This window comes from Mirounga leonina, unplaced genomic scaffold (assembly GCF_011800145.1).
Source record: "Mirounga leonina isolate KUSES-001 unplaced genomic scaffold, KU_Mleo_1.0 Mir_82, whole genome shotgun sequence".
In the NCBI taxonomy this organism is placed as follows: domain Eukaryota; kingdom Metazoa; phylum Chordata; class Mammalia; order Carnivora; family Phocidae; genus Mirounga; species Mirounga leonina.
Genome location: NW_023270825.1, coordinates 25892233 through 25914411, shown reverse-complemented (window position 1 = coordinate 25914411; position 22179 = coordinate 25892233). Strand labels below are relative to the sequence as shown.

The following is a 22179-nucleotide window of genomic DNA, read 5'->3' as shown; positions in this document are numbered from 1 at the left end:
GAGAGAGGAAGCAGACTCTCTGCTGAGCAGGGAGCCCGAAACAGGGCTCGATCCCATGACCCCCAGATCATGACCCAAGCTGAGACCAAGAGTCAGACACTCAACCAACTGAGCCACCCAGGTGCCCCTACTAGTTAGTTTGTTTAAAATCAAGAGTCAACAGTTGTGTAACATGCTTCGTAACCATAAGAAAAAAAGAAACGAGGTTGGTGTGATGTAATTTATGCTTACTGAAACCCCAGTTGGCTATAACCTTGTTTTCTGTACAAACCTTGTATTTTCTGTACAAAACCTTGTTTTCTGTACAAACCTTGCATTTTATGTAAATGTATTTACAATAGCATTTACTATGTGCCAAGACTTTTCATATATGATTTTATTTATTTAACTCTCACCACACCCATGTGAGGTAGGTACCATAGTTATCCTTTTTCAACAGATGAGAAAACTGAAACTCAAGACAGGCTAAGTAGCTCAAGAAGACACAGCTTTGAATTGGCAGAGCCAGGATTCAAATACAGGTTTATCTAACTCCAAAGATTACACAATTAATGCCTATGCCCCTTTGTAGAACTGTGCCAGAGTTTCATGTTAGGCTTATCATGCTCTTTATCTAAATTAGAGTGTTTATCTGCTGAGGCACTAGACAAGAGGTAGTATCATCCACAGGAGAGGGGCACGCCTATTTTTCAGGCACTCACAAAAATAAGTGATCTCTCACCCGGAAAAGTGCTGGATGAGCAGATTAATCTTCAAGGTCTCAGGTCTCTGTTTCTCATTCTCTCCAGCTTTTCAGTTCTGAGTATGTCTCTGCCTTCACCCACAATATAAAGACAGAGTTTCCAATACTTAAGATATCCAACTAAAGAAGTTATGTGAGTTGCCCATCAGTGGGAGGCATTCAAGTGTAGATGGGACCAACTACTTAGTGGGGATATTGTGGAGAATGTCAGGCTATCTAGATGGATAATAAAGCCACATGACCTTTGGGATCCCTTGCAGATTCAGTATGGCGTGGCTCTGAGAACTTTCACTTTTCCTGAGTTAAACATCTCAAGTGCATTGACCTTTGAACGCCATAACTCTTATTGCATCTGACATCAGGGTATTTGAGGCCTACTTTGGGATTCTAGGGCAGATGAGTGCTTAATAAATATTTTCTATGGATGAGAATGAGGATAGTGGTGATAACTGGGCAATGATCCCAGTCTAGAGGTGGGGGAGAAAAGCAACTCTTCCTCTTCCCCTCTTGCATGGCTGGTTGCTTATATGGTCTTTAATTCGGCAGAGTGGTTTTAATACTATACTTCTGGACATTCATCTATTTGGTTAAATGATAACACAGGAAATAAATAGGGAAGCACTTCTGGAATGGTAGAGTGAGGACCTTGAATAATTTGTTCTTCCGTAAAGCAACAAGTACACTGGCAAACATTGTCAAAATCAAATTTTCAGAACTCTACAACAAAGGTTTGCAACAATCCAAGGGACATTTATTCAAGAAAAAAATGGCTGAATAATGGCAAGCACAGTGAGCTTTGTGTTTTAACTTGCCCTATTCCGATCCGCCTCTCCCAGTCTCTGTGGTAGCCTTGACAACCAGCAGCCTAGCAGCCATGGTAGTTGTGAGAACCAGCAGCCTCACAGACACTTGATGGGGCAAAAACAATTTTGGACCTCCCCCAAAAGCCCCATTCCTAGGTCATTATTTGATATCTGACAGTTCTCTAGAAGAGCCCCATTCAGAGGACTTGCTTTTATTTAACCTGACTCAGAGCTTGCTCTGTGGGAAAAGCACTATTTCCAGGGCATTTGTTGAAAACAATCACTGTTTAGCATTGTAGCTGCCTAAGGTAGAATACCAGTTGGGGTAAACAGGAAGCTGGCCAAAAATCTTGAAACAAAAATCTAGAGAATGAGATGGTCATCGGGGCTTTGAAAAGCTCTGACATATTCTTAGGAATCTAGAAGTCCATGTCTACATTACCAGGAAAGACCTGACAAAGCCCTAAACTCTCACCTCTGGCTGACCTTGAGGCTCTGTGCAAGGAGGAAGTGAAGGCTAAGGCAGAGTTGACACCTGCCTGCTGGAGCATTGAGGGAGAAGCCCAACCCCCACACAGAGGAGGTCCTTGGCAAAGGTGGAGACTTACTGGTTTAAGGTATTTAAGGGAATCTCTGTCTAATCATTACCTCACCACTAACTGATGAAGCAGAAACTTCAGCGGCTGCACATGACAAAGAATACAAACTTTACAAAATTAGTCCAGGAGAGTCACAAATAGCAGCAACAGCAACAAATCCTGAGGAGGGAGGAGAATCTCATTTCCAAAGTTGACATGGTATTTAAAATGTCCAGCTTTACTAAAAGACTATGAGACATGCAAAGAAATAGGAAAGTAAGACTCATACACAAGGGAAAAAAAGCACTTAATAGAAACTCTTCCTGAGGAAGCCCTGACGTTAGACATAATAAAGATTATAAATCAACAATATAAATATGTTCAAAGAACTAAAGAACCCATGCCTAAAGAATGAAAAAAAGATGGAGAATAATGTCTTACCAAATAGAGAATATCGATAAAGACAGGAATAAAAAAGAACCAAATAGAAATTCTGGAATTGAAAATACACTAACTAAAATGGAAAACGCCCTGGAGGGCTCAAAATCAGATTTGAGCTGTCAGCAGAAAGAATCAGTGAACTTGAAGATAGATCAAATGAAATTATCCTGTCTGAGGAACAGAAAGAATAAAAAATGAAGAAAAATAAGCCGAGCCCCTGAGACCTGTGGGAAACCATGAAGCAAACCAACATATGCATAACGGTAATCTCAGAAGGTGAGGAGAGAAAGGGTGGAAGTAAGTTGTCATTTAAACTGGGATAGCGTTAGCCAGAAAAGCAATTCTCTTCTGAGTCTCTAGGAGCATTTGACTCCATTGTATAGATAGAATTAATTAATTTTTTTTTCCTCAAAGGCCTGGGTTTATTCCAGTGAGAGAGAGTTAAACTAATCTGGATGTTTGCATATAGTTCATTATAGTCAGAAAACTGCAAGCCTTTTTCCATGATAGATAATTGGACTTGATGACTAAGCTCTTGACCAACAAGGAAATGGTTTTTAGGCTTAATCATAGATTTGGAAAGAATTTTATTGAGCCATTACTGTGTGTCAGGTACTATGTTAAGTGCTTTACATGGATTATCACATTTAATCTTCAAAACAAACCCATGACATCAGTTCTTAACTCCATTCCATTTTATATATGAGGAAGCTGAGGCTCTATTTAGTTCTGTGCCCACAACTGGAAAGCTAGCAAGCAACAGAGCTTGGATTTAAACTTCTGTCTGTCTGATGCCAGAGCCCATCTTCCTGACCGCCATGCCATTTTTGCCTCCCTATGGAGAAAGGAACATCTTAGAGACAGAGACAGAGCTCTTTTAAGCCCCACTTGTCTGAGTGGTCTTTGGGTCTACCTAGGGGAGTAAGTAAGTCCTTCTTCAGATTCAATCCTCCAGACCAGTTGCCTGGGAGTTGCCTTCTCCTAAGATGCAAATCTACTAGAGTTCCGGGGTTTTTGAAGCAGGATCAACTTATATTGACCAGCCATCTATGGGATTTAGAAAGGATGGGGTCTTGACTTTAGCGTCTCTCTAAGGCTTAGAGGTCATGTAAAGGCAGTGTTTGGGACTCAGTCCACCTAAGAATCACTGCTCTCTTCCAAATTAAATCTTTGCTTCCAATTACAAACAAAACCCTCTATAAATTCAGCTAGATGCTTTGAAGCTCTCCAGAATGTCCCCCATCCTTCCTGCAGTTTCAGGTTGGGCTTTGAAGAAGGAAATAATTCATACTTTTTATATTGTATATATGATGTTCATATTTTCCTCTGAATTATATGCACTTAAGAGCATGTGGCTTGAATCGAGCAGATGACAGCCTTTCACAGGCACATTTGCTGGACATGAGTAAATACATCTTTGAGTAAGAGCCTTGAATGCTGGAGTGGTGAATTCAGAGTTGGCCCATAAGGAATAAGAAATCTGAGTTTTGATGTCAGCTCTGCCAATTACTGAGTGTACCTCCTTCACCCATCCTTTGCCCATGAAATAATAATCTCAGAAAATAAGAAGTAAATTTGCTTTCCATTGGAGTGCTCTGAGTGGAGATGAAAGCTTTTAAAGCAATTGCAAGTAGATGCTGCATGAATCCACATTGCTGTTGCATTGGTAAACTTGATTTCCTACATTCTTTTGTTGGTCTGAACTGGATTTCACCAAGTAGGGAGTAGCTCCCATGTAGCTGGTGGGATGTCCAGTACTGTCTTTTTAGTGGCTTTCCAAGTGCTTCTCCAAACTGCTGAGTCAGCTGCCCAGAGTGGAGCCTGGTGAGGGCTTTGGAGGAATTCCAGGGGCTTTTACTTGTAGGCCTGTGGTTATACCCTTAGTGGTAGGTTTGAGAGATAAAATTAGGGCTATCCAGCTAAATTTGAATTTCAGGTAAACAGCACATTCTTTTCAGCATAAACGTCCCATGGAGTATTGGGGGCATATTTATGCTAAAAAAGTGTTACCTGAAATTCAAATTGTAACTGGATGGGTTGTTTTTGTTTTTCTTCTAAATCTGGCAGCCCAACTTAGAGGGGAGGGGACAGAGATGGGGTTTGTGTTTGATGTTGCTGAAATATTACAGGAATAAAAAACTGCCTCTTCCTCTAGTAAAATACCACCACCACCCACCCCTTCTCCAGGTTTGGCAATGCAGGAAGACCCAGGGCTGGAACCATCCTCTCTCCAGGTCTGTCAGAGTCTGGGGGCAGGACGGGTCTTAGGATGTGTATCAGCAGAGGTGGGAGGGAGTGTGGGGTAAGAGAATAACCTTTCTTTGGCTACCTTCTCCTTGAGTCCCTAGGCCCTGCTTTCACATGGCCTCCTCTACTGCCTTATCATCAATGGCGCAACAATTGCCATGTTGAAAAAAGTTGTTGAAAAGGCTCCTCTTCTAAAGAATGTCCTCAAAGGGAATACTTTTCCATGTTATCCCCCAGCCTGGCCTTCAGCTATGCTTCTGAATAATCTTCCAGTAGTGGGCATCCAAACTCAGAGCCCAACACTAGAAGATTATCACCTTCCCTTGGGGCTTTCAAGGGCTTTACTACTGCCCACCCTCCATGGGTTTAGGGAGGGTGATTGTGCCCCCTCTCAGATCCTGCTTGGGAGTGGGCATAATATCCTTCTTGTAATTTCCTGAATCTTTGCTGCGGTGAGGCTGGCCCTTTAAAATGAAGGTTTAGGGCGCCTGGGTGGCTCAGTCGGTTAAGCGACTGCCTTCGGCTCAGGTCATGATCCTGGAGTCCCGGGATCGAGTCCCGCATCGGGCTCCCTGCTGGGCAGGGAGTCTGCTTCTCCCTCTGACCCTCCCCCCTCTCATGTGCTCTCTCTCATTCTCTCTCAAATAAATAAATAAAATCTTTAAAAAAATAAATAAATAAAATAAAATGAAGGTTTACTACACATTCAGGAAGGACCCAAGGGAAATGAACACAGAATATCCAGAACCCAGAGATAGGATCTGGGATCAGTGTTTCCCAAGCTTGCCTGATGATAGACTCCCCTGGGGTGCTTGGTTGAGTGCATGACTGGATTTCCCTGCCTTTCTTCTAGAAATTCAGTTTCAGAAAGTCTGGGTAAGGGCCTGGGAATCTGCTCTTAAAAAGCATTCTAGGTGATTCTGGTTTGCAGCAGGGTTAAGCATATCTAAAGTAGGTGTGTTATGGGTCATTCTCATGGTCTTGAAGCCCCTTCCCATCCCAGTTGCCACCATGTTAACCCCAGCACCTGGGAGCCCAGGCCTGGTCTTGGGTCTTCTGGATTCCCAAGGTCATTTATTTCTGAACTCTACTGAGTCTAAGAAATGACCAGGGTTGTTGTTGTTATTGTTGTTGTTGTTTAAGTGGGCTCTACACTTGAACTCAAGACCCTCAGATCAAGACCTGAGCTGAGATCAAGAGTCAGACGCTTAACCGACTGAGCCACCGAGGCGCCCCTGTTATTGTTGTTGTTTTTTTTAAAATATTTTATTTATTTATTTAAGATAGAGACAGAGAGAGAGAGAGAGAGAGAATGTTTGAGCGAGTCGCGGGGCGGGGGAGTGGCAGAGGGGGAGGGACAGGGGCAAGAAGACTCCCCACTGAGCATGGAGCCCAACACGGGGCTCAGTCTCATGACCTGGAGATCATGACCTGAGTCGAAATCAAGAGTGTGACACTCAGCTGACTGAGCCACGCAGGTGCCTGCTGTTATTTTTAAATTACAGATTCCTAGCTCCATTCCAGGAGAATCAGATTTAGTAGATCCAGGGTGGAGCCCAGGAATCTGCATTTTTAAACTCCTGCACTTAACTTTGTGTCTCATTTCTGTGGGAACCTGATAAAGGGAGTAAGTGAATGGCATTTAGGCAGCATCTCGTATGATAAAGATGACCTCGTGATAAAAGTGACTATCTGGACTGGGGGACGTTTTCGTATCTGGTAGGAGGCCATTCTTTGTGCTTCTCTGAGTATGGTGACTCTTTTCACTGACCTGTCCTCTAGGGGGCCCCCAAAGCTATGCCTGTGGAGATGCTACAAGCAATAGTCGCTCCTGTAAGGTGTTAAACCAGGGTGGTTGCCATACCCACATTGCCCTGCACCTGTGCCATCACCGTGGGGCCAGAGGATAGCTTCTGGATGGTTCCACGGTCTGGGGTTCGTGGGAGAGGAACCCCTGAGGCTGCCCTGCTCTCAAGCTGTGTCCTGTTACTTAGAGTCTTCTAAGTGTATCTAATGTCGTGTGCCGTGATGGTCTTGTGAGCCTCAAAATTAGTTAAAATTAAAAAGACCCCTGGTGAACATTATAAAGTGACTTTCTGTATTTGTTTTTAAACTCTGTGCATTTTTCTCATCTATAAAATGGGGATGATAATATTACCTACCTTGCTATGAGGATTGTAAGGTACTTACAACAGTGTCTAGTACATAAGTATGTGCTACTGCCACCCTCCTCCTCCCCACCCTCCTCCTCACCATCATCCTTCTCACCATCATCCTCCTCACCATTATCCTCCTCACCATCATCCTCCTCACCATCCTCCTCCTCCTCACCATCCTCCTCACCATCACCCTCCTCACTATCATCTTCCTCACCATCGTCCTCACCATCATCCTCAACATCAACATCAGCATCTTCATCCTCATCCTCATCCTCATCATCGCCGTTGGGTCAGTTCCAGTCTCATCTTAGCTATTAGCTGACTGTATAGCTATGGACAAATGGCCTCATGGATTCTTACAGTATATTCTAGGTGCTCCATTTATTCGTTGGATGAATTGATGAGTTAGGAGAGTCAGCTCAATGCTCTTTAGGGTCCTTTCTGGTTTCAGATATAAGATTTTGTGTGATATTGGACCAAGAAGAAAGCTGAAGGAGGAATGGGGACAGAAAAGAGAAACCACCCACAGAAGGAGTGATGTGGGGGTCAGAGGCCTGGAGCAGTCTGGAGAGGGAACAGGTCATCAGGAGGAGATGAAGGTGTCCAGTAGTTCTGCTGACCCTGTAGGTCAGTAGGTCAATGCTTGAGAAGAATGTAGATGGTTCTGACCTGGGAGTAATGCTTTCTAGAGCCTTGTTTCCAGGGCAGGCTTAAAGGGATCAGAGGGCAGTGGTGTGGGCTAAGAAATGGTTAAAATGGTTACTTTGGGTTGTTTTGGAGTCTTTGACAGAAACTGCAGAGTAGCCTCCTACTTTCTGAGGACACCACTCACAATGGCAACAAGGATGAGGATTTCTGACCTCCCTACCTGCCAGGGGGAGAAGTTAGCAATGGCCCCAGCAGAAGGCTGTTCCTAATGCAGTGTGTCTCCCTCTCTCTTTCAGGTCTGAATGCTGGTGTTTTTTATGCCTTGTCCACTCTGCTGAATCGCATGGTGATCTTGCACTACCCGGTAAGGTAGTCCCGCGAGCATGCTGGACCTGAAGAGCGTGAGATTTCTGTCCATCTCAGCAGGACCTGGGGCAGCAGTTAGCTCTAGTCTCCCCGCCGCCACCCCCCCCCCCCCCGCAGTTCTAGGCAGCGTGGTATGGTGGTATGCTTATGGGATTTGGAGGGAGACCGCCCTGGATCTCCTCTGGCTCTGGTGCCTCTAAATTGTGTGACAAGCTGGTTAGCCTCTCTGAGCTCTCATTCTCCTTCCTGCAACAGAAACATAATTACTTATTGAAAGATTATTTTTTAGGATTAGAAAGTAAATAATACTATGTATGTGTGTGTGCATATAGATATATATATTCATATGCTCCATGTATGTAAAGCACATGGCGTGGTGCCTAGCAATCCAGTAGGTAAACATACAGACCTATAGATCATGTATGAAAGATTTAATTTGTAAAATAGGGGCAGAGTTTAATTTTGAATTCTTAGTTGCTCGACTGAAAGCATTTCTTTTTTTTTTTAAAGATTTTATTTATTTGTCAGAGAGAGAGGAGAGAGAACACACGAGGAGGGGGAGGGGCAGAGGCAGAGGGAGAAGCAGGCTCCCTGCTGAGCAAGGAGACCGATGCGGGACTCCATCCCAGGACCCTGGGATCATGCCCTGAGCTGAAGGCAGAGGCTTAACCGACTGAGCCACCCAGGCATCCCTGAAAGCATTTCTTAAATATTTCCAGAACCAGCAAGGGCTGGATCCTGGGAGTGGGATACTATGTGTCCTGGAGTCGGGAATCCCAGGTCCAACCCCCTTTTGAAAGGACAAGGGTCTCACACTTGCAGAAGTGGTAGGCCACTGTGGCTAATGTGTTCCAGTTTTGGAGTTTGATAGGTCTGAGTTCAGATCCTAGCTCTGCACTTAATAAATGCCACACGACCTCTGGCTAGCAGGTTAATCTCACTGTGCCTCAGTTTTTTTCATCTGTAAAGTGTAGAATATTGATTTCTAACCTTATGGTGGGGAATTTTGAGAAGTAAATGAGATGATATAATGGTTATCTTCCCATTCCTTTTGGCACCAATAGCTCAAAAAAAAAAAAACCAAACAACTAAGTACAGAATATTTGGATATATGTATTTCGGTCTCCCCATTTGTGAAATGGGGATAATGATAAATAAGATAAAAGGGTTGCCGTAAGGATTAAATTTACAAAGATCTACTTCAAATTGGGTCTAGGACAGTTTGGTTGACCTCAGCATCCAGGATCATGCGCACACATCTGGGTTATATTAGATTGGGAGGAGCAACCATTCTAGGAGTCTCTCTCCACTGGCAGCTTCTTAAAGGCCATCTTGCCCTGGTACGTTCAGAGAATAGGCTCTAATGGAGCCTGAGTTACTTGCCTTTCCCCTGTCACCTCTTGGTGACTGTGCTCTGTCTGGTGTCTTGTCCCGTTGCTGGGTGATCACTGGGGCTGTGGTTTTCCCAGGGGGAAGAAGTGAATGCTGGAAGAATCGGCCTGACCATCGTCATTGCAGGAATGCTTGGGGCTGTGATCTCAGGCATCTGGCTGGATAGGTCCAAAACCTACAAGTAAGTGACCTCCTCTTGGACTGAGAATTGGGGACCCATGTTTTGAAATGACACATTCCTCGGCAATATGACTCCAAAGGGTTGGGTGCAGCAGCTGGGGGTCTCAGTGGTCTTCACATTTATCTTCTCTAAGCCTCAGTTTTTCCATTTATAAAATGAGGGAAATAGTACACATTCCGTGGGGGATCTTGATGAGATTAGAGATGGAGGACAAGAGGCCTAGCACAGTACTCTTCCCCATTGCCCCATGTAGTTTGCAGAAGGGGCAAATGAGGGAGAAATGAAAATGAATGTAGAAAAATGCCAGCAGTTGGAAAGCTTATGGAAACCCCAAAGAGTGGCAATGAGGAAGTGATCCCCTGCCCCATTCCCCTGGCTCCTAGGGGCTAACCAAGGTGTCTGGGCTTCCTCTGGCTTACACTGTATCATCTTGCAACTGCTTATATCTCCTTCGTGAATATTGTGATGTGCTTTGGGCCTGAATGCCCAGTGTGTTTCCAGGAGCTCAGAGCAGTCTTTCTAAGATTTTAGTGTATGCCAGGCTAACCCAGGACGCTTATCAAAAATAGATTCCTGGCCCCCATCCTCATGGATGCCAGTTCAGTGGGGGAAACTGCATTTGTAAAGAGCAACCCACCCAGGTGCCTCAAGTCAATAGCCAGGCTTAGAAAAAGGCTCTGGAGAATGGAGACCCAACACCCTTCCCTTCTTGTTGCTCCTTTCCAGTGCTGAGCATGCACTGGGTGCTCAATTAATACTGGTCAACTGGGTAGCTGCCAGGTTTGTCCTACACTGGGGCAGGGCAGCTGCTTTGTTGAGGCCTCCAAAGCTCCCCGTGTCTGGAGGCGACAGACAGTGGCAGACCTGTTCTCTGCCACACAAACCCGCTTCTGTGAGGCTCTGGTTAGACCAGGTCTCACTCTGGCTGCCCCAGACAAAGGCCAGTTGAGGTCATCCCTGGGGATGTGGTTGCCTGGCTGAACGCGACGTGGAGCCTGGCGTGGCTTAATGACTGCTGGCGGGCGGAGCTTGGCTGCCATCTCGTCTCTGCCATCTATCTGTCAGTGGCTTGCTTCGGCCAGGCCCGAGAGCAGTGAGGACTGGCCACCCCCAAACCGGTGAACAGCAGTGTCCCTTCTCCCAGGGCTTGCTCTATGGCGGGAGAGGGGAAGGATTGGAACGACAGCTGGGCTGGGATGTGGGCAGCCAGATGGCTGAGAAGAACTAGAAAATATAGGGAAAGGGCTGAGGGCACACTTCAGAACATAGACGCCACCGTTTGCTGGCATCACTGATGTCTAACTCTGGCCTTCAGCATGAGATGCCCTTCACCCTGCGCTACGACCCGGACAGAGAAAGGATGCTCTGTGATCAGGGCATTTTGGTGCCCGTTCTCTTCTCCCCGTGGCTCCCAGATTTGTCCCGTTTGGTTTGGGGGCTGGAAATTGGGTGGGTCATATCCCGTTATTTGAGGCTGGGACTACTTACAGTTTTTCTAAATGGGCCAGTGGTTTAACATGAAGCTATGGTTAAGCAAATACAGCAAAAGAGGGGCTTGTGTGGCCGGCAAAAGAAACTGGTATCCATGAAGTTGCCTTCTGCGGGGTGGGTGGGACCAGATGAGGGTGCAGGATGGAGGACGAGGAAGCCCCTCTGCCTTCAGCAGCTGCTTTGAAGCCCCAGGTGGGAGGGGCATCCTCTGCAGCCTCTGGCTTTGAGCTTTCCCGAAGATGCAAGCCTGTAGCGTGTCCGTGTGTATTAGTGTATTAGGTCCTGTGTGCAGCAGTAGAAAGAGCAGCGTAGGTTTCAGATCCCAGCGCTGGGTCCAAATCCCAGCTCTGCATTTACTCATTGGGTGATTCTGAATAAGTAACTTAATTGGTCTGAGCCTCAGTTTCCTCATTTGCAAAATTAGGGATAGTCATCCTTTTCTTGCAGGACTTTTGTCAGGCTTGAGTGCAATAAGAAATGCATGCGAAGTGCTTAATAGAATTCCCAGCACCCAATAAATGCGGGATTAGTTTGATAAAACCACAGTGTACGTCTGCTGGCGCCCCCACCGTGTTTCTTGTTTCAGGGGGGATGCGTGAAGGCTTTCAGCTTTCAGCTTTCCGTCTCTGAGTCCTCATTTTGTGGCAGGCGGGCAGAGGGATGTGCGGAGCCCGCGGCCTGCCATAAGCAGGACAGGGAGAGGAACACAAGTCCAGCTGCAGGGCTGAGGCTGCAGCAGAGTCACGAGTGGGCAACATGGGAGGAGAAATGTGGGGAGGGGTGCAAGCAGGGTGAACCCCAAACAGAGAGCAGCAGGCTGCTGATGGTCCGTCTGAGGGGACCGGCAAAGGGGAATGTCACGGGGAGTGGGCAGAGCTTTCTCGCTTTGGCTTGGGAGTCAAGCGCTTAGTTCAGGGCTGGAGAATGTTCTCACTTACTTTCTGCTGCCTGGAGCAGAGTAGTTCAGGTTCGGTGAAAAATCTGTGCTGCACCTGCACCAGTGGCAACAGGAAGAACCTCGAGATGACAGAGAATCTGAAAGTCAGCTCACTGCCCAGCATGGCCATGGGCTCTTGGGGCAAAGCAGACCAGCAGAATGAGGTGGCTTCTGGGATAGTCCCACACGCCATGCTGCCTGACAGTAGCTGATACTTGTTCTGTGTTTATTTGGTGGAGGACGAGGAAGGGAGAGGGTTGTGCCCTTCTTGCTTGGGCTGCAGCTTGATATTGTTGAAAGGGTTCTGCAGGAGTCGAACACACGTATGTAGCAAGAAGGCTTCATCCTCTCCTGAGCCTCCCCTTTGTAGCACTGGCCAAAGTGTAATTAAGTAACCATTTGTGTGATCATTGGTTCAGTGTCCATCAACCTCATGGACAGAAAGTTCTGAGAGCAGATGTCCCAGCACACAGCAGAGGGCTTGGCACATAGCAGGTGCCCAATCGATACTTGTATAATGAATGGATGGATGGATGGATGGATGGATGAATGAATGATCTTGTTACAGTCAGAAGTGTATGACTCAATGTCTTTGCCTCTGCTTGTAGGGAGACAACCCTGGTGGTCTACATCATGACCTTAGTGGGCATGGTGGTGTACACATTGACCTTGAACCTGGGATATCTGTGGGTCGTGTTCATCACTGCTGGCACAATGGGGTAAGTTTGACCTCTGACTTGTCTAACTGGAAAGCAGCGTCCCATGGCTCCTAGAGCTGCCGACATCCTTGGAAGCAACACTGACCCCTTTGCTGCCTTCTCATTGACCTCTGGAGATGTGGAAATCGTGGCCAGAGGTCTTGTTTACTTACAGCACTTCAAAAGGCTGCCCGGGCCTTCCATGCTGTTGGGATGGAGTTTGTCCTTCACAGACCTCAGGGAGGCTAGGAAATGTTTAGAGTCTTTTGTAGCTCTGCCTGGGACAGTGCGGGGTCGGAGGAAGTGCACAGGGCTGGGAATCAGGAAGTCTAGGTCCTGGTCTTGGTTCCACTGCTGATCTTTAGATGACAGGTGCATCACTTAACTGCTCTGAGCCTCAGTTTCCTCATCTGTAAATGAAGATGAGAGTGGCCTGTCTTGTATAGTTGTTGCAAGGAGTGAGAGAGAAGTAAGTGTGAAAGCAGCACGAAGTGTGGTACAGATATAAGAAATTAGAGTTGGAATTTTCTGGACCTGTTGTATGAGAAAGCACAGGAAACGGCACACTTTCCACAGGGGTCTCTGCTTAGCTTCACATCCCAGTTATTTTCCTGTGGGCACTATATGAATGTATGTGTGAGAGAGGAAGACAGACAGAGACAGACAGACACTCAGTCTTTCTCAGCTGGTGACTCTCCAGAGGGAAAAAGGAGGACTCTGAGATCCTCCTTCCAGGTCCCAGAGAGCATGGAGAGGCTGTTCAGTGTCCAGGGACTTCCCACTCCCAGCACAGGGCCTGGGGACCCATGACACAGAATTTCTCAGCTGAGGACTGAACACTGCAGGCATCCCCCATTCCCTTCTGCCAATTGATGGCTGGACATAGAAGGCATCCCCCATTCCCTGTCTGTAATTGATGGCTGGACATAGAAGAAGCAGGAGACCCCCGGGGGCTCCTGAGCATGAAGCCTACATATGAACTTCTTCTTGAGCTGTGGGGGCCTCTCTTTCCTTGGTATGGCCACCTGAGGGATGGCCTGATTATTCAAAGGCCTGGAATGTCTTGATGACCAGAAACAAAACAGGAAAAGGAATTCTAAGGGAGGAGGTGGGCTCCTTATCCTTCTTGCTCTCGAATTTCTCCATCACCTTGTTTCTGTGATCTGGTCTTCAGCTTCTTCATGACTGGCTACCTCCCGCTGGGATTTGAGTTTGCCGTGGAGCTGACATACCCAGAATCAGAAGGCATGTCGTCTGGCCTCCTGAATGTGTCTGCCCAGGTAGGGCTCTTGTTTGGTGGTGGCCCCAAAGCAGTGGCTCTTTGTTTCCTACTTGACTTGGCTGCCACAGGCATTGTATCATGGTAGCTCAGTTCTCTCATGGGCTAGTTGGCCGGGCCCTGTTCTCAGTCTTCTATGTGCCTTTCCAGGTATTCGGGATCATCTTCACCATCTCCCAGGGCCAGATTATTGACAACTATGGAACCATGCCTGGGAACATCTTTCTCTGTGTTTTCCTCACCCTTGGGGCGGCCCTCACTGGTGAGTTGGGGCCTCAAGACAAGATGATGCTCACTCAGGCTGCTCGTGGGCTTAGGCTGTTGGCAATTTGAGACTTCAGTGTTTTGACGGATCATACAGATTGGGGGTACACGTGCAGATGGGCAGAGGGGAAGGAAATGTGTTTGAGAAGCAGGAGCATGGTTTGGTGGAATGAGCCTGGGATTTGGCGTCAAAAGACCCTTTTTTGCATCCCAGACTGTGACACTGACCTCCATAGCTGTTTGACCTTGGACAAGTGGACCAACTTCTGGAAGGCTCAGTTTCTTAATCTATAAAATGGGAGTTGTTGTAAGGATTGGAGCAACATGTGCAAACTCCCTGGCCAGTATAACTGATCTATAAATGAAAGCCAGTGTCATCCTTGGCTTCTGCCTGTAGGGACATCAGTGATCCCCAGGCTTTGTCAAGTTGGTGGGTAGAACCTCCATCTCCCTGGAATATCTACAGTAGGTCTGAGATACCTGTGACCCTTAGGAAAATGAGGGCTCCCTCTCTTGGGTGACCTTCATCATTGGTCTCTTATTAATTGTGTCTTTGTTGTTCTTTCTCAATCTCTTGATCTCAGCATTCATTAGGGCAGATCTTCGGAGGCAGAAAGCAAACAACGAAACTCCTGAGAATGTGAGTATGTGGAAGCTTTGAGAGGTGGGTCCCAGGCTTTGTTTGAGGATATGGCAGCATGGGTGGGCCTGGGGGTGGGGGGGTGCTCCCAGAGTGGACTGGTTCTCTGGAGGCCGTGAGACCAGCTCAACTCGCATAAACATGGCACCCAAGAGTTTCCTGGGTGGGTGTTCAGCATGGCTTTTGTGTCTGCTCTTTCCCGGACTCTTCTGCTTCCTTCCCTTCTCCTGGCCTCCCTGCTGTGGTCCCCAGAGCACGTCACTGTTGTCACAGTCTGCTGAGCATCGCCCACTCCTTGGATCCTGAGACAAGTCCTGAGACCCTGGCTGCACTGCTTTCAGCCTGGGGTCAGTGGCTGGAGAGGAAAGGTGGGAGCCTACCTCGACCATGGTGGTGGTGCCCCCGAGGCAGTGGTTCTCCTGGCGTGTTACAGCCCCTTAGGCAGTGCCATGGGGATGGAGGGACTGGAGCCCGTGCATTTCCAGTAAGGCTCTAAAAGGGCAAGTCAGGGAGTAGGAGCTTATGGTGGCAGAAGGGGGAGGACTAGGAGTATGATTTAGAACAGAAAAGAGTTTCCCATCTGCTTTAATCAGCTAGGGACTATTCTAACCAAAATGTTAGGTATCAAATCTAAGCCAGGATGAAAGCAATTTCAAATCTGAGGAGGAAAAGTGGGATATTACTTAAAAAACAAATAAGCCACCCAGAACCTATTACAGAGGGAATACATGTTCTTTGTAGGAAAGCTAAAATACAGAAAAGTATACAAAATTTAAAAATCGTCCTGTAATATCATCACCTAGAGATGAAATGCTGTTTGTTTTTGCAATTACTTACATGTCTATATCTACATATAATATGTATATATATATATCTGTATATATTTATACATGGATATGTAAATATTTTTAAAACAAAAATGGAATCTTCTATCTGCTTTTTTACTTGTGAACACCTTATCAGGTCATTTTTCTTTTACAACATACTTCTAATTACAACACAGTGTTTTAATGAGTGCACATGGGTAAACCATGATTTAACAGTCCTGCTGTCTGTGGACGTTAAGGTTGTTCTCAATCATTGTTACAAATATATCATGATTAATGTCCTGGAAGCTGAATCTCTGTGCATGTTCTCAAGCACAGTATTTCCTTGAGAAACGGATCAGTGGTCATGCATATTTTGGAGATCTTGATATGTATTGCCAAACTGTTGTCGAAAAAGGAACACCAACACTATGAATTTATATTGCTATAGCTCTGTAGGAGAGCCAACACTGAGGCTTTATCATTTTGGAAAACTTTGCCAATTTTCTAAGGCAAAAATGGTATGTGAAAGAGTTATATTTAGTATTGTAAGGACATATGTTGGCAGATGGATGATAAGCTGTCATTGATTATTTGTCTTCTGGTCTCACACTCTGGAATTGGCAGGCTGCAGCAGGTAGCATGTGGAGGGCGGAGCCTTCCACAGGAAACTAAGTGGGGAGACACGAAAGGCAGCAGAAATGCTGTTCTCTAGACTGGTGTGAGGACCCTGGCGTTACCACCATGAGGATGGGCTTTCACTTGGGCCAGATACAAGGAGACATAAGGGTTTGGAATATATAGCGAGCCTGGGAAAAAGATGCCTATAATAAAACAGGAGAGATTTCTCGTGAGAAGGTTTCAATTTGGAATGTGACACATTGTATCAAGTGATAGGAGATTTTGCTGTTTACTTTGTCATCTGTGTTTATGTTGGCAGATACAGGCAAACGGGAAGAAAGAAAAGGTCACCTATAATCCTAGCACCTGGAGATAACCTAGTAACATTGTAGTCCATCGTTCAGGGTGGTTTTCTGTGGGTCTCCTGGTGCAGGTGGGGTTCCTAGCCTGCTTGTTTACTTCACAGTTACATTCTACCACTTCATATCTACATATATGTATTTCCATTTCCTCTTGTTTAATATTTAGGTGGTTCCAATATTTCACTGTTCTTGCAGCCGTATCTTGGTGCACAGGGACCAGGTTTGTTAATTGAGGTTGGAGTTGTTGGCTCAGTCATCTTCTGTATGGAGTATTGGAAATAGCACTGAGTAGGAGTAGGAGACAAATCCGGGGATGGTACTCCAAAGTCTGTGTCCCTGGATGACTCACCATGTGTCTTTGAACCTCACTCGCACCTGGGGAAGCTTCTGGTTATGGGAAGGTCAGAATCATGGTGGGCTCACACCCAGGGAAGCCAGGGCTGTCACAGAGCTTCCCTCCTCTGGAGCCCACCATTACATGCCCCATGGCAGTCAGCATAATTGAGACCTGGCCATGGGCACAGAAAGTCATTATCAGAGCCAGCTGAGGACAGGGTGCCCAACAGATGTGGCCAGAGCTGCTCTTTCTAATCAGTGAGATACACAGTTCTGGTAAAAAAAAAAAAAAAAAAAAAAAAGAGAGAGAGAGAGAAAGACAGAATGTCTAGCTTGGGGCTAATGACTAATCTAGATGATGAAAATCTTGGTTTGGGGGTTTCCGTTTTTCTTCCAGTTGGTAGTTCTCGGCCAGAGACAGTGGATGTACTTCTGTCCCCACTAATCTGTTTCTGGCTGTGATTTCCAAGCGCTGGCTTTGGAGGGAGCAGGCGTGTGTGGGCGGGCACGTGTGTGTGAGCGAGAGGAGAGAGGCTGCTTGATTGACTTCAGCAGGCTGCTGGTGGCCTGAATGAAAGCTACTCATGGCTGAGGCTGAGCTGGTGGCAACAAACTGGCAAGAGAATGGGCAGGTTGGGTTTCTACAGCTGTTACCACTGCTGCGGACTAGCCCCGACACAGTCCCTGGGGGGGGCGGCGGGGGGGGAGAAGCACCATTTGTCCAGTTGGCACTGGGCCTGTAGACATTCTTCTAGCTCTCGAGTGGTGATGGCGCAGTGCTGTGCCCGTGCCAAGGCCTTCCCGCCAGTAGGTACGTGCTTGAGGTAAGAAGCATGGCACGGGGGCGCCTGGGTGGCTCAGTCGTTAAGCGTCTGCCTTCAGCTCAGGTCATGGTCCCAGGGTCCTGGGATCGAGCCCCGCATCGGGCTCCCTGCTCGGTGGGAAGCCTGCTTCTCCCTCTCCCACTCCCCCTGCTTGTGTTCCCTCTTTCGCTGTCTCTCTCTGTCAAATAAATAAATAAAATCTTTAAAAAAAAAAAGAAGCATGGCACGGCATACACCTAGGGCCCCACAGGATTGTTTCCAGGCCCGTGCTTAATTCCAGCCCCACCTACACAAGCGTGAGCCCGAGGACTCTTCTAATCCTGGGCCATCTTTCCCCAACAAAGTCAAACAGACTGACCCAAAGTCGTCTTCTCTAGGCATTAAGTATATATACATACTTTTAGCCATTGAGTTTATGTCCTGCCTTTATAAAAATTCTCTCTGCTGCCTCCATTCCCTGCACATCGTTATCATATTCCTCATCCAGGCGGCTGCCTCCAGAGGCAGGTAGTCAGACTTTCTGTGGGCGTTGTGGAGTTGGCACTTCGGATGGCACCTGGTGGTCATCCGGGGCAGTTTCAGGCCGCCCGAATGGGGAGGGAGAGTGGGCTCTGCTGCTCTCCCGTCCCGAGGGGCTCGCGGGGCGGGATGGTTCGTGGCGGCTGTGGCGTCACAGGGAGCTGGACTTTCTGGCTTCTCTTCGGTGACACGGTGAGGGTGTGTGCGGTGTGTGTGTGCGTTTAGAGAGCACGCTGGCAGAGGCGGGAGCTGCTGTCCTGCTGCCCTTTGTCTGCTCTTGGGCTGCTGAGGGGCCTCCGGCTCTTGGTTTCCCCGCCGGCTGCGGTCCCCGACGGGCAGCTGTCCCAGCCCCGGGTGGAGCCCTGTGCCTCTTCACCGCAAGGGCTGCCTGCTTGTTGTGCCTTGCAGAAACTCCAGGGGGAGGAGGAGGAGGAGGAGAGCAACACCAGCAAAGCGGCCACCACTGTGTCCGAGGAGCATCTCTGAGAGAAAAGGTGGTGGCCAGCGCTCCCCACCTCTTCGGTCAGCCCTCGCTGCCGGCACGCGGGTCTTCGCCGGAGCAGCTTTTGGAGGGAACCGGCTGGGATGTCTGTGGCTTGGACGGCAGTGCCTCTGCCTCCTGGAACCCTCTCAGGAGCTGGCCTGGTCTAGCGGGGGAAGATGGCACCTTTCGCCGAACGCACGCTCGATACCCGCCCCCTCCCCCCGGCAGGCTGAGGGAGCTGGTGTTGGGAGAGACTGGTGGAGAATGGGGGTGCCTGGCCGTCCCCCTTCACCTGCATCCCGCAAGGAGGGAGCCTGCAAAATGATCACGGAGAGAAAGCTTATTCAGGATATTAACTTTTTCTAGAATGGCAAGACCCCTGGAAGCCCAGTTCTACGGAGAGGCAGCTGCTCTGGGTGAGGGTAATTTGGGGCTCATCACACTGGCTGCTAATGTTCTGGGGGAGAGAGAGCGCCATCAGGAAACATCAGAACAGACCCATCAGGACTCGGCCTCGCTTCTCCTGCCCTAAGCTTGGGGTCTGTTTCCAGACCCTTTCCTGAGAGCTGATCAAACCAAACATCAATAAACTTGACAGAAACTTTGCCGTGGCCGTGAAGGAGAAGCCCGTTGGGGAGGGTGACGTGCCTAGGTGTGGGAGGGCACTGGTGAAGGCCTGAATTTGGGAACTGTGGTAGCTTGATTTGGGGACAGGAAGGTTCTTTCCTACAAAATCTCTGCCCAGGACTTCTGTGTGTGTGTCGTCATCTCTGATGCCTTCACGTGGACCCTGCCTTGAGAAGCTCTGCCATCCTCCTCAGCGCTTCCTTTCTCTGAAGGGAGGGAAATCCCAGCCAACTTCCTGTAACCTTTACTGAAAACTAACCTTGTTTCATTCCACCCTGAGAAATCCACACTGCTTCTGAGAGAGGAGAGGAAAGGGGCAGAAGGAAAGGTGGCCCTTGAAATGGGCATTGAGTCTGCTTGAATTAAGTGCCTCCTGCTTCTGGAGGGGATCGTATTCGCACACCCACCCCTCCTCCCCATCCCCTTCCAGCAATCTTTTAACAGATATTGTGAATTTAAAGGGATTCCCTTTAAACCAACCCAGGGTGACCTCCTTGCCTGCCCAGCCTGCTGTTTGGCCCTACCCACGGGCTGGGGTAGTGTCCCCTGAAAATAAGACGTTTTAGTAATTTCTCCTGCATTGAGCAGCTGTGATCATGACCATGGTGCTGTTTGGCTGTGACCACTGCCCGGTCTCGGCGTCTGGGTTGGCAGGAGGGCCAGGGTGCCTGGGCCATTGCCCGAGGGGAGCTGGGTGTGTGTGTGTGTGTGTGTGCGTGTGTGTGTGTACAGACATTCCAGATGTTCTGTATGTAAGAGAAGTTCACACCTCTGCTGGGGGGAGTGATGGGGGGTGGAAGAGAGGTGGAGAGAAGGCAGGTCTTGCTTTTTGATAAGGAGAAAGGTGTTCACTCTTCAGCTCCTTAAAACTTTTTAACAAAATGTTTACCAGATTATTCATTCCTTTATTTTAAAAGCATAATTTGTATTTTCTACCTGTAATACCGGATGTCTTAAGACAATAAAAGATTCTCCAAGTGGTCTGCCGTGTCATTAGGTGGGGCAGAGGTGTCTTTCGGCAGTCCCGAGATTCTCACTCATTTCTGGGGCCTGGGCCGGCGGTGCGGGAGGGGCCTGCTGCAGAGGCGGGTCCTCTGTTTACACAGATGTGACCCTCCCCGTGGGCTGCTTTTTAAAGACAAGGCTGTAAAGGTGAACGTGGGCCTGTGCGGGGCCTTGCACCTCACCATCCCGCCCGTGACCCTGCCTGCCTGCCTTTCGGGCTGTGTACGCATGCAGACAGTCCACCCCGGGTGGCCGCCCGGAGCCCGCTGTGGTTGCTGGCTCGGCCTCACAGTGCGGCTGGCCTGTTTGTTCTATGACTGCACCATCCTGCCCTGGCCATAGTCCATGCTTTCGGCCTCTGCCGTTCTGAGTGGCCATTTTTCTTCGGACTGTCCCACCTACTGCCACTTCTCCCTTCCCAGGCGTGTTTGCCTTATGCTGTGGCTTGGACTTGCTGCTGCTGTCAGTTTTCTGTACGTTTCTTTCTTAGTAAAATGCACGGTGCCTATGGCGTTGTGGCCCCATTATCTGTTAGTTCTCAGCTGAAGAGAGACTTGACGAGTTCTACTTTAAATCATCTTGAATGGGAGCCAAGCCTGGCTGTTAGAGAATGATAATATTCATGATGTGTTCTATTCTAAACCATCTCTTTAGATCCTTTGGGTCTTGTCTTTGCTTATCTGGAATTACATTTCTATGACGCATGCTTAGAGGATCCAAATCCAAACCATGCATGCTTTCATTCACTTTCTAAGGTGGGCTCCATGTGGATCTACACTCACATGCTAACTCTCTAAGATCACTGTTTTTCTTACTATCTCTTGACAATAGTTGGTGAGTGAGGGATAGTCCGTACCACTGAGCTATTTTTCTAGATGTACTGTTGTGGGGATGAGGCTTGGTATCGCTGCAACCACTTTTGGCATCATAAAAGGAATCCAGCCTGAGGATGAAGCCAACATAGGAGGGCAGGGTTGAGTCCTGATCAAATCATTCCTGAAGACTATAATCTCCTTAATCTTCAGTTTTGTGAGCCAATATTATCTTTATTGTTTAAGCTAGTTTAAGATGACTTTGTTCCTTTCACCTAAAGAGTCTTAACTGATAAATTCCTAATGCATTTAAGTATCCTCAACTTCAAGCTTCCTGTCATGCCCTTGCAAGTCCCCTGCCTCCCTTCCTGACCTCTCTCTTACCTTTTGCTTCCTGACTTTACTACACGGATCTTACCCCTTGAACAAGATGGTTCCTACCTTCCAGATGCTGCTCCCTCTGCCCTAAATGCCTGCCTCATGTATGAAGACATCTGATACCTGGGCATTCAAGGCTCAGCTCAGATCCCATCTCCTCAGGGAAGCCTTTCCTGACAATCTAAATCATCTACCCCCTACCTTCTTGATCACAATACCTTGGTTTCTAGAGTTCATATTGTCTGAAGTTGTTATTTCATGTGTTGCTTTGTTGATTGTCCGTTTCCTTGACTACAGTGTAAGGGCCGCTGGGAACAGGGGCATTGCGTGGGTCATCATTTCTCTTTCCCAAGTGTCTGGCATGGACTTAAGCGTTCAATAAATACCTTGTTGAACAACGAATGGGTTCTTGAGTCTATATGCTGTGTGTGGGCCCAGCCAGTGATGAGCCCATCAGGGTTGTGTCTGGAGGGCAACTATCGGCTCCAGTCCATTATCTTGGGGTTTCACGTTCTTTCCATGGTCAGGCAGCTGTTTCT

General features: G+C 47.7%; 1 protein-coding gene across 2 annotated transcripts in view; it reads left to right on the top strand.

The window, feature by feature from the left end:
- FLVCR2 (FLVCR heme transporter 2) overlaps positions 1-22042 on the top strand; it is a 55813-nt gene extending 33771 nt beyond the window's left edge. The window contains exons 4-10 of one of the 2 annotated variants that reach the window (XM_034993231.1): positions 7915-7982; positions 9454-9557; positions 12594-12704; positions 13858-13963; positions 14113-14224; positions 14811-14866; positions 18743-22042. In XM_034993231.1, the coding sequence (XP_034849122.1) occupies positions 7915-7982; positions 9454-9557; positions 12594-12704; positions 13858-13963; positions 14113-14224; positions 14811-14866; positions 18743-18820 (635 nt within the window). In that variant the 3' untranslated portion in view covers positions 18821-22042. Of the gene's footprint in view, positions 1-7914; positions 7983-9453; positions 9558-12593; positions 12705-13857; positions 13964-14112; positions 14225-14810; positions 14867-15118; positions 15698-18742 lie in introns of those variants that run through there. The other variant, XM_034993232.1, reaches the window with a different exon arrangement.
- The last annotated feature ends 137 nt before the right edge of the window (positions 22043-22179 follow it).